Source organism: Crinia signifera, chromosome 11, assembly GCF_055691185.1.
Source record: "Crinia signifera chromosome 11, ASM5569118v1, whole genome shotgun sequence".
NCBI classification, from domain to species: Eukaryota; Metazoa; Chordata; class Amphibia; order Anura; family Myobatrachidae; genus Crinia; species Crinia signifera.
Window position 1 is genome coordinate 112,323,194 of NC_139227.1, and position 13,117 is coordinate 112,336,310.

A 13,117-nucleotide genomic window follows, 5' to 3' on the forward strand; every position below is an offset into this window, starting at 1 on the left:
CTGAATATCATATCCTACAATATAATCCACATTGATTTAATATTAACACAACCAATTGTATTACTGTAAGCAAGTTACATATATATATATATATATATAATTTGTATATATGCAAAATACTAGTGAAACGTCGCCCCACTGTACACAGCCTCTAGAAATAACCTGTTTAATTATTTAAAAAAATATAGATAGATAGATAGATAGATAGATAGATAGATAGATAGATAACTTCAGTCTGGCACTCCCAATAAATGAAACATCTGTCATGGGTGCCTTCTGACAGTATTGATAGGTGGCAGCAATTAATCAAACAGCGGCACTCCACGAATTCAAACAGGCAAACGTGTATTAGGGACGTTTGCCTGTTTGAATTCGTGGAGTGCCGCTGTTTGATTCTTTGCCACCGCCTATATATATATGTATATATATATATATATATATATATATATATATATATATATACACACACCAGTCCAGACGGCGGCACTCAGCAGGAATAACGGAAAGTCAAACAGGTAAGTAATCAGACTTTCCATTATTCCTGCTGAGTGCCGCCGTCTGGACTGGTATATGTACCCTGAAGGTTTTTTTGGAGGGCACCGCAACAGCATACAACGGGTCAAGGTAGTGCTGCTCCGCATCTGTACTTATATATATATATACACTTACCTATCTATAGTCCTAAAAATATGTTAATATCAATTAAATGGCTAACGTGAAATATTTATTACATTCTGAAAGTAATTTGTGGTGATTTCTAATTTCTGTGTTTAGTTTAATTTTACATTTCATTATAAAATATATGATTTTTTTATTGTATTTTTGCCTTTTAAGGAGGGTAACTATATATATATATATATATATATATATATATATATATATATATATATATATATATATATACACATACACACACACACACACACACATATTTCATATATTCTGGGTAAAAAGAAACGAGACAAAACAGAAACATCCACAAATACTGAATTCATTTCTCACAACACTTAAAGAGAACAACTTTCTCTTGTTTCTTCTGTATTTCGGAGCGGCAGTAATAATGTACTTAAACCATATTATGAATAACAATTGAAGGCACAGGTAACTTAAAATCATATACCCCAAGTACAGAAAAGCCAATATCCAATTCATAAGATGTTCATACTTTGTATGTCTATTTCATAGCTGAACAATGATACAGTAACAGTTTTAATTCTCGGCACATAATGTACATTAGGAGCATCTTCGTTCTGTCCAGAGGTGACGTGGCTGTGTAATGTGTCACCCAGTTCCCCTCCCTTGGCCCTACTATTTGGGAAACACATATCCAGAGAAGCACAATCTGCATGAAAATTGTATTCAACCGCTAGAAACCATCAACCAAATTATTACATTTGCTACAATTTGAAAACTGGCTGAAACTTTCAAAAGACAAATGTAGCAGAAAATCAAAAGAACGCATTTATAAATTCAGCCTTTCAAAAAATGGCAACACAGAACAAACAGCTGTCACTTGCATCCGACTTATAATATTGGGGGGAAATAAAATATTATTTCTGTGTGAGCTGCTTAGGAAACAATATTTGCAACATTACAGAAGTTCAGCTCGGTGAGGCAGTATTAACCCATTAATACAGACAACTGTCCGACTCGACACATCCTTGATTTTTGATTCCACGCCAAAATGATCATGTAAGTAGATAAATCAATCAAACTACCACTAATATAACAAAGTACGATGCTTAGATTTATTTTCTTTTCTTTTTTTTTTCTTTTTCAAATTGAAGAAATAAGATAGCAACGATGTTTCTCATTATTGTAATGAATATTATTATACAACATGAAAAATATTAAAGAAACAGAATTATATATTTGATAAATGAACGGGGTTTAGATTTGCAGCGGTTATTAAATGTTCTGTGCTGCCAAAACACGAAGTAATAGCAAAGTAAAAGCAATGATGGCATTATAAAGAAAGTAACAGAATCCTATAAAAAAAAAAAAAAAACACTTACACGCGTCTGATTTTAAAATACTTTTGCTGAAAAGTGCAGAAATTTTAATTATGTGGCTTGTCCTAAATAGATGTTTTGCAATATAGCTAATTATTTATCTTCCCTTATGACGAGCAGGGATGTAAGGTTAGAATAGGCCAGTATTGTACCTTTTTATGAGGACATATTATTTTTCTACCTTAAAGCAAAAAAAAATCAAAAAAAAAATCTTGATTTAAAATCTCATTGTCGTTCGAGGCTTTTTAACCATTAGGCCATACAATAAAATGTGGGTCACAGTACCCTTTAGGGTGGTTTCCCAGCATGCCCCCTGGAAGACCTATTGCATAGTACCACTTAAAAACAAAAAATGTATCCTATTTTAAAAAATAGTTTTGTACAAAACCCATATCGCTTACTTATCATGAACTACTACAGTTTACTTCATTTGTGTAACAAATAAAATAAAGTACCTTATTAAGAGAATACAGAGTCAGGACTCTACTAATTCCTAATTCACATAATTAATAATTTGGGACCTGAATACATTTTTTTTTTTAAATATTGTTTTAGTATAAATGTGGTGTTTTTGTTTTTTTGAATATTGTTTTAGGTTAAAAGTGGTGTTCACAAAATTATAGAGAATCTATTATACCTAAGGATACAGGCTTTCACAAATGGCGACTTCTCACTTAAAGTACTGTAGGTAAAAGTAACAATATGTTACAGAATATAAAGTGAATGTAAATGGTTTGGGGAACTCCCGTTGCTTTGCATTATTGAACGCAAGGACTGGTCATCACCAGGATGCCCCCAGCTGACCCAGCTAACATCCAATCCTAGAATGACCTGTTTGGCTACTGTCCAGTCCTCCAGCTACATCGCGATATATGTTGTTTGGTGTCCTACCATGTGACCAAGTTCAAAATTATTTGTCCCGTCTATAAAATAAGATTTGCAAATATGAGAAGGAATAATTACTGTACTTTTACATCCAATCCTATGCTTAAGCAGTATCTAACTAAGAGCACTGATTTTATGATAATATATTGTATTTTTTTTTCCAGTGGTGCCGCATTGGGGAACCTTTGCCTATTAAAAAGTGGCACAAGTAAGCGGTACTACCTGGAATCAGAGGACGAAGAGCGGATTGGAATTAGAGCTCTGTACTTTAATTTTCTATGTTTGGTTAAAAATAAAAATATTAAAAATAATAAAATAAGGGGAGACGGGCGCTGTAAGATGGTTTTCAATTACCATCCATTTCTCTCTTAAAAAGGAAGAAACGTAGAGGAGGGGAAAACGGGTCAAGGCAGCCTGTGACAATGACAGTGTGATGGGCTGGGCCCCCTGTGGTGATTCCATCTGCTATCATTAAGGTGACTATTCACACATGAAGAAATCCCTCTTGCTGTGCTGATAGGCAGGCATCAGAAACTATGACAAGGCATTAAGACTGAGTCAGGGAGAGGGCTTGTCATATTCGCAAACACAAAATGCCTCCAACAGGACCTCAGTTATTTTGCTGGATTATTTTTTTGTTCCTCAAATGTGTCACCTGAGCGGGAGGTAACCCTTTCATTACAGCGCTCCGGAGAATTCCTCCATTCCTAAACGAGCTTTTATCCTCTTTCCTAATTGAAAATGGCCTGAAAGTGTGAACTGAGGCCAGTACTGGGACCCAAGCGTCATGTTTTACAATTGTTCACGATAGTACATACCCCCAATAGTGAGAGAGCACAAGTTTTACTTCAACATTTCAACATACTATTACTCTTGTATACACTACAGGGGCATAGTCGCACATATACATTCAGTGCAATTGGGAAATTATAATTTTTTTTTATCTTTGAACGGTGGAAGCAGCACTTTACTGGAAGCTAATGTCACCAAAGATGATAAGTAGCTAGGCCTGGTGACATCACTGAGGCTAAAGCAATAATCCCTAAGTTTCAGCATATGGATTGGTGAGGTCAGGTGCATCAGTGATGTCACTGCTTCTTGGTGAATTTATTTTAACACACAAAACAGATGTCTCAATGTTGTCTCACACAGTGATTTAGTTTCCATGCCCTGTATGTCTATTTATCTATCTTGGTTGCCCATAGCAACATCCCATCTGAAAAAACAACAACTCCCATCTTAGTAAATAAACTCCTTTCTATCATCACGGTGTGGTTAATTAGGTGGACATGCATCCTGCACTGCAGACAGAAATCACTTGGAAACTGGTGGCAGTGATTTGCACATGCGCACTGGTACAAGGTGTGGGAGCTATGGTGGGAACAAGGCTTGGGCACTATAAGAACCAGGCATGGGCGCTATGGGAACAAGGCATGGGCGCTATAAGAACAAGGTGTGGGGGCTATAAGAACAAGGTGTGGGCGCTATGGGAACCAGGCATGGGCGCTATGGGAACAAGGCATGGGCGCTATATGAACCAGGCATGGGCGCTATGGGAACCAGGCATGGGAGCTATGGTGGGAACAAGGCTTGGGCACTATAAGAACCAGGCATGGGCGCTATGGGAACCAGGCATGGGCGCTATGGGAACAAGGCATGGGCGCTATAAGAACAAGGTGTGGGCGCTATGGGAACCAGGCATGAATAACCTCCAACATGACCCATTCCATTAGGTAAAAAATGCTCTGTTCCTGGACTTCCCTGCCAGTGGCAGTTGCAGAGGTGTGGCTGCAGCACAGTCAAATATTCAAAGGGGGGGGGGGGCACATCAACTGCCAGTGAGTCCAGGACAGTGATGTTTGGGGTGGCATTAGGTGTGGCTCCTCTTTTTGAATATTGGACAGTGCTGCAGCCCCACCTCTGCAACTGCCACTGGTAAGGAAGTCCAGGAACAGGGCATTTTGTACCTAATGGAATGGGTCATGTTGGAGGATATGGGTATGTGTGCTATAGGAACAAGGCATGTGTGCTATAGGAACAAGGCATGGGCGCTATGGGAACCAGGCATGGGCACTATCTATGGAAACAAGGCTTGGGCGCTCTAAGAACAAGGTGTGGACACTATGGGAACAAGGCATGGGCGCTATAGGAACAAGGCTTGGGCACTATAAGAACAAGAAGTGGGTGCTTTGGGAACCAGGCATGGGTGCGCTATGGGAACAAGGCTTGGGTGCTTTTGGAACCAGGCGTGGGCACTATAAGAACAAGGCTTTGGTGCTATAAGAACATGGTATGGGAACTATGGGGACAAGATTTGGGCGCTATAGGAACAAGGCATGGGCGCTATAGGTACAAGGCATGGGTGCAATGGAAACAAGGCTTGGGAGCTATGATAACAAGGTGTTGGCGCTATGGGAGGAAGGCGGGGGCGCTATGGGAACAAGGCTTTGGCGCTATGGGAACAAGGTGTGGGCGCTATAGGAACAAGGCTTGGGCGCTATAGGAACAAGGCATGGGCGCTATGGGAACAAGGTGTGGGCACTATAGGAACAAGGCGTGGGTGCTATGTTCTTGGAGACCTGCACATGATGCTAGAGTCTACTCGCGGCAATAGAGGAGGGGTCCAGTAATGGAGGCTGTGCACAGACCCACTCCTCTCTTAGATCACCCCTGGAACTATTCATGTATGGGACTTTTGGGTTTCAATGGTACAGAAGGACAGGGATGGTGGGAACGTGTCACGTTGGGATAGTGCTATGGGGAGAGCAGCACTGTGTCCATGGGTTACTTTTTGAATGGAGAATTATCCATGTGGAGGTTATGTGTTCATCCTGTTTATTCCGATTTCCTTCAACTGACCATAACTGGTAGGTGGACGGTATTCTAATAACAGTGACTCGTGTGTTTTTGTGTGCAAGAAAATCTTTGGCACAAAATGTGTCATTATTGCAACAAAACAATACAGAGTGCCGCGTGTCACACAAGGTGTCCGTCTATCCCCCTTCCCACCCCCCACACCCTTTACACACAGTTTTTTTTTAATTATCCCACTGATTTCTAGTATAAAGTTAAGACTGCCTTGTTCTAAGACTGCCAGCGGTTGTATAAGCATGATAGGTACCCCATAATGTCCCCACCTGTAATCTTCCCCACAGGAAACCCAGACTTTCTGCTCATTCTGCAAGGACTTTAGAGTCTTAATATCTTGCCCATTTTCATCGAAGAGTCGAGACAGTCTCACGCCTAAACCACCAAATTCACTGAAGTGCTGGATCTTCTCTTTAATAATTTCGAGGAGCTGCAGGAAGCAAAATAAACGTAAAAAAGAGGTAAAAAATTATAACATTAATAATTATATATATATAAATACATACATATATATATATATATATATATATATATATATATATATATATATATATATATATATACACACAGATGCACACATCTTGCCAGATCCTCTTTACTTTATTACAAGCCGGGTCTGAAAACATGATAAGTAAATTCATATAGAATGCTAAAGGGAGTGTGAAATGACTGCAATGTTTATCTCAGTGTAGAATAACAAAATGAGCGCAGGCTTTTAACCAGCAGGGGGGGATATAGGATTATGATTGAGCTCTGACCCGTTGGCATAGAGGCTGAAACCTGATTTGACAGTCGCACAGAACAAGCACTCAGCGCAGATACACTTCATCAGGCCTTTTGTAAAAGGTTATGTTTTTAGCTTTCTGTTTCCCCTGCAATATGCGCTACATTTTCAGAGTGTGTTAGCTAATGGATTTTAAAGGTTTACCTTACAAAACCAAGCAGAAATCAATAAGGACGTTCTAATCCAAAATGCAGCGGGGACGTAATTTTCAACTTATCTGCAAGTGCACCTTACAGAAGCAAGCGGGATCAAGGCGCCAAAACAGAACCTTATAGTTCTGTCTTACATATCGGTGCTTGCAAAAAATGTTTAAAAAAACGATACCGTGTTTTATAATATGGCAACCAATTTCCATGATTTAAATATGCAAATTAGAACATTTTTAGTAGATCTTCTGTAAAAAAAAATATATATCTATGTTTTCTAAACTCTTTCTTATTCTCTTTGGAGTTGTAAAAGGGATTAGTCTGTCCGGGCTTAGTGTCCCATACTTATTATGAGTACTATGAACAGGTACAGTCAGGGCCGGCGCCACCACTAGGCAGCTCTAGGCATTTGCCTAGGGCGCCGGCACCTGGAGGGCGGCAGTTCGCCCCTCACCCCCAGCGAACTGTGTAAAAAAATTGCTGCCCTGGCGTCCCTGCAGTGCTGGGGCGGTCAGGGGTGTCCGTGCCGTAGGGGTACCTGCGGCACCGTCATGTGTATAAAGCTGGCTGCGGCCGGCGGGGTCCCTGTAGTGAATAGCAAATAACTTGCGCTATGCGCGCGGCGGCGCGGGAAGCGCTAGTTATTTGCTATTCACTACAGGGACCCCGCCGGCCGCAGCCAGCTTTATACACATGACGGCGCCGCAGGTACCCCTACGGCACGGACACCCCTGACCGCCCCAGCACTGCAGGGACGCCGGGGCAGCAATTTTTTTACACAGGTACCACCCCCCCCTCCCTCCCCCCGGCACCGGGGCGCCCCCACCCCGACTCGCCTGGGGCGCTCCGGTGCCTTGCACCGGCCCTGGGTACAGTTCCAACTATAAGAGCAAAATCCCTACATAGACAGGGCTCTGTGCTAATGTGCACAACTGGTCACTTGCTGGGCCTAAAAATATAAGTGCAGCCTGTACATAGGGGGTCATTCTGGTTGACATGCAAAGCTGTGAAATTTGCAGCTTTTGCATGTCATTTTTAACGCCACCCACCGCCTGTACAAATGCATGCCGTATATCCCCGCAGGTATGCGAATGTATGTTTATAACATGGGCTCGTCTGGTGTTTTCATGCGGAAACCCATAAAACGATGGAAGTTTCCTTGGGCGCAGCCCCTCGCTGATGCCCACGCCACCTGCCCGCACTGCTAGGTGCGAACAGGGTGGCGACCAAGCACCTAATGATTCGCCCGCTCCCAGATAAATGTCAGTCTGAACTGACCTTTATCTGGGCCAGAGATGGCCAAAAAGGGGGTGTGTGATGTCAAAAGCCCGCCCTGAGCAAGCATCAGCCCGCCTCCATTTCCCTGGGGAACGCCCAGTGATAACAGCTGTGCGCTCTCCTGCCCCAACAGGTTCTCCACCCCCTTCCCTCCCCTGCGAATGCCCAGCAAGTGTAATACTCACCGAAGGCATTCACACAGCGGTCAGCACATGCATATTTTCACTCGTACGCATGCCCGAATTCGTGCCATACCGAGTGAACCTGAATCAGGCCCTAAATGTCCCGGTTCCCAAGGATAGTCCCTGTATTGGGGATTTGTTTCACTCACAAAAAGTCCCTGAAGCTCCGACATGTTATTCCGCATAATAATCAGATGGCAGCAGCGCTTATCACATGGATATCTGCTCTCAGTGTGCTGGATGCAGGGACAGTTACCGATCACTATTTACCTTTCAGTACTGTATATGGTACATTATAATAAGCAGGAGGCAGCAGCGCTTATCACATGGATATCTGCTCTCAATGTGCTGGATGCAGGGACAGTTACAGATCACTATTTACCTTTCAGTACTGTATATAGTACATTATAATAAGCAGGTGGCAGCAGCGCTTATCACATGGATATCTGCTCTTAGTGTGCTGGATGCAGGGACAGTTACAGATCACTATTTACCTTTCAGTACTGTATATGGTACATTATAATAAGCAGGAGGCAGCAGTGCTTATCACACGGATATCTGCTCTCAGTGTGCTGGATGCAGGGACAGTGACAGATCACTATTTACCTTTCAGTACTGTATATGGTACAGTATAATAATCAGGTGGCAGCATTGCTTATCACATTGATATCTGCTCTCCGTGTTCTGGATGCAGGGACAGTTACAGATCACTATTTACCTTTCAGTACTGTATATGGTACATTATAATAAGCAGGAGGCAGCAGCGCTTATCACATGGATATCTGCTCTCAATGTGCTGGATGCAGGGACAGTTACAGATCACTATTTACCTTTCAGTACTGTATATAGTACATTATAATAAGCAGGTGGCAGCAGCGCTTATCACATGGATATCTGCTCTTAGTGTGCTGGATGCAGGGACAGTTACAGATCACTATTTACCTTTCAGTACTGTATATGGTACATTATAATAAGCAGGAGGCAGCAGTGCTTATCACACGGATATCTGCTCTCAGTGTGCTGGATGCAGGGACAGTGACAGATCACTATTTACCTTTCAGTACTGTATATGGTACAGTATAATAATCAGGTGGCAGCATTGCTTATCACATTGATATCTGCTCTCCGTGTTCTGGATGCAGGGACAGTTACAGATCACTATTTACCTTTCAGTACTGTATATGGTACATTATAATAAGCAGGTGGCAGCAGTGCTTATCACATGGATATCTGCTCTCAGTGTGCTGGATGCAGGGACAGTTACAGATCACTATTTAGCTTTCAGTACTGTATATGGTACATTATAATAAGCAGGAGGCAGCAGTGCTTATCACACGGATATCTGCTCTCAGTGTGCTGGATGCAGGGACAGTGACAGATCACTATTTACCTTTCAGTACTGTATATGGTACAGTATAATAATCAGGTGGCAGCATTGCTTATCACATTGATATCTGCTCTCCGTGTTCTGGATGCAGGGACAGTTACAGATCACTATTTACCTTTCAGTACTGTATATGGTACATTATAATAAGCAGGTGGCAGCAGTGCTTATCACACGGATATCTGCTCTCAGTTTGCTGGATGCAGGGACAGTTATAGATCAGTATTTACCTTTCAGTACTGTATATAGTACATTATAATAAGCAGGTGGCAGCAGTGCTTATCACATGGATATCTGCTCTCAGTGTGCTGGATGCAGGGACAGTTACAGATCACTATTTACCTTTCAGTTCTGTATATGGTACATTATAATAAGCAGGTGGCAGCAGCGCTTATCACACGGATATCTGCTCTCAATGTGCTGGATGCAGGGACAGTTACAGATCACTATTTACCTTTCAGTACTGTATATGGTACATTATAATGAGCAGGTTGCAGCAGCGCTTATCACATGGACATCTGCTCTCAGTGTGCTGGATGCAGGGACGGTTACAGATCAGTATTTACCTTTCAGTACTGTATATGGTACATTATAATAATCAGGTGGCAGCAGCGCTTATCACATGGATATCTGCTCTCAGTGTGGTGGATGCAGGGACAGTTACAGATCACTATTTACCTTTCAGTACTGTATATGGTACATTATAATAATCAGGTGGCAGCAGCGCTTATCACATGGATATCTGCTCTCAGTGTGGTGGATGCAGGGACAGTTACAGATCACTATTTACCTTTCAGTACTGTATATGGTACATTATAATGAGCAGGTTGCAGCAGCGCTTATCACATGGACATCTGCTCTCAGTGTGCTGGATGCAGGGACGGTTACAGATCAGTATTTACCTTTCAGTACTGTATATGGTACATTATAATAATCAGGTGGCAGCAGCGCTTATCACATGGATATCTGCTCTCAGTGTGCTGGATGCAGGGACAGTTACAGATCACTATTTACCTTTCAGTACATTATAATAAGCAGGTGGCAGCAGCGCTTATCACACGGATATCTGCTCTCAGTGTGCTGGATGCAGGGAAAGTTATAGATCAGTATTTACCTTTCAGTACTGTATATGGTACATTATAATAAGCAGGTGGCAGCAGTGCTTATCACATGGATATCTGCTCTCAGTGTGCTGGATGCAGGGACAGTTACAGATCACTATTTACCTTTCAGTACTGTATATGGTACATTATAATAAGCAGGTGGCAGCAGCGCTTATCACACAGATATCTGCTCTCAGTGTGCTGGATGCAGGGAAGGTTACAGATCACTATTTACCTTTCAGTACTGTATATGGTACATTATAATGAGCAGGTGGCAGCAGTGCTTATCACATGGATATTTGCTCTCAATGTGCTGGAGGCAGGGACAGTTACAGATCAGTATTTACCTTTCAGTACTGTATATGGTACATTATAATGAGCAGGTGGCAGCAGTGCTTATCACATGGATATCTGCTCTCAATGTGCTGGATGCAGGGACAGTTACAGATCACTATTTACCTTTCAGTACTGTATATGGTACATTATAATAAGCAGGAGGCAGCAGTGCTTATCACACGGATATCTGCTCTCAGTGTGCTGGATGCAGGGACAGTTACAGATCAGTATTTACCTTTCAGTACTGTATATGGTACATTATAATAACCAGGTGGCAGCAGCGCTTATCACACGGATATCTGCTCTCAGCGTGCTGGATGCAGGGACAGTTACAGATCAGTATTTACCTTTCAGTACTGTATATGGTACATTATAATGAGCAGGTGGTAGCAGCGCTTATCACATGGATATCTGCTCTCAATGTGCTGGATGCAGGGACAGTTACAGATCAGTGTTTACCTTTCAGTACTGTATATGGTACATTATAATAAGCAGGTGGCAATAGCGCTTATCACATGGATATCTGCTCTCAATGTGCTGGATGCAGGGACAGTTACAGATCAGTGTTTACCTTTCAGTACTGTATATGGTACATTATAATAAGCAGGTGGCAGCAGTGCTTATCACATGGATATCTTCTCTCCGTGTGCTGGATGCAGGGACAGTTACAGATCACTATTTACCTTTCAGTACTGTATATGGTACATTATAATAAGCAGGTGGCAGCAGCGCTTATCACATGGATATCTGCTCTCAGTGTGCTGGATGCAGGGACAGTTACAGATCACTATTTACCTTTCAGTACTGTATATGGTACATTATAATAAGCAGGTGGCAGCAGTGCTTATCACACGGATATCTGCTCTCAGTGTGCTGGATGCAGGGACAGTTACAGATCACTATTTACCTTTCAGTACTGTATATGGTACATTATAATAAGCAGGTGGCAGCAGCGCTTATCACATGGATATCTGCTCTCAGTGTGCTGGATGCAGGGACAGTTACAGATCACTATTTACCTTTCAGTACTGTATATGGTACAGAATAATAAGCAGGTGGCAGCAGCGCTTATCACATGGATATCTGCTCTCAATGTGCTGGATGCAGGGACAGTTACAGATCACTATTTACCTTTCAGTACTGTATATGGTACATTATAATAATCAGGTGGCAGCAGCGCTTACCACATGGATATCTGCTCTCAATGTGCTGGATGCAGGGACACATGTGATTGACAGCAGGTCCGATGTGATGTGCGGTCCTGTGTGTACAGCACTGGAGCCTGCAAGTCGCACCGGCTGCAGAAGTGATCTGTCGCATACAATCCTGCTGCACTAGTGTAAGGGGTAAACACTTGTGTCTCTGATGTTCAACAAATTCTTATTCGTGAATTTGTTTTTTCAATACCTGTTAACTTTAGGGTAAAATATACTTCTTTTATAGAATGGGGCAGAGGATGGGCCACGGAACCATGTAGCAATAAGAACATACTAGGGGATATAAATGGAATTCTACCTCCAAGTATTAGATTATTCTGCTTTACAGATCTTCAGATCACAACAATAGGGAGGCAATTGTTATACAATACATTATCTCTGAATCCCAGCCAATAAGTTGCATTATGATGCGCTGTCTCCATTTTTTTTACCTATTTGCGAAATGTGGGTTTGGAGGCCCTTTGTCGGACTGCAATAAAGGGCCACACATTCACAAACACTGGTCTGAGCCCTTCACTGGGCCAGAGGCTGGACAAGGGCCCCTTCTAACCCCAGGCAGAAGACTCACCTCCAGTATCGGCTGCTTGGATTTAGAGCATTCCTTCAACTCTTTACTGCTGATGTGAATAAAGTAATTACCAAAATCTCGGCCGTTCTCAAAGACCTGAAGCAACAAATGTATAAAAATAAATCATATATACACTCACTACATAACCAATCGGGACGTATAGGACATGTCACATGATTACAGTAAACATCATTTATAAATAAATAAAAACAGTATGTTTACAAACATTGTTAATGTAAATCTAGATTATGGATGAAGCGAAGTCCCCGACAGCCAGATCAACGACTTTACATAGAAACAGGAATTTGATGGTAGATAAGAACCACTTTGACACATCTACAGGCCAGGAATGAT

General features: G+C 42.0%; 1 protein-coding gene across 5 annotated transcripts in view; it reads right to left on the minus strand.

Moving 5' to 3' along the window:
- The window catches only part of DCDC1 (doublecortin domain containing 1), a 341,410-nt gene that overhangs the window by 161,697 nt on the left and 166,596 nt on the right, over positions 1-13,117 (minus strand). For all 5 annotated transcript variants that reach the window (XR_014465436.1, XM_083164256.1, XM_083164255.1 and 2 more), the window contains 2 exons: positions 12,764-12,859; positions 6,035-6,195 (listed from right to left, as the gene is read on the minus strand). Coding sequence is in view for 4 of the 5 variants with exons in the window: in XM_083164256.1 (XP_083020382.1) it covers positions 6,035-6,195; positions 12,764-12,859 (257 nt within the window). In the remaining variant the exon portion in view is untranslated. The remainder of the gene's footprint in view (positions 1-6,034; positions 6,196-12,763; positions 12,860-13,117) is intronic.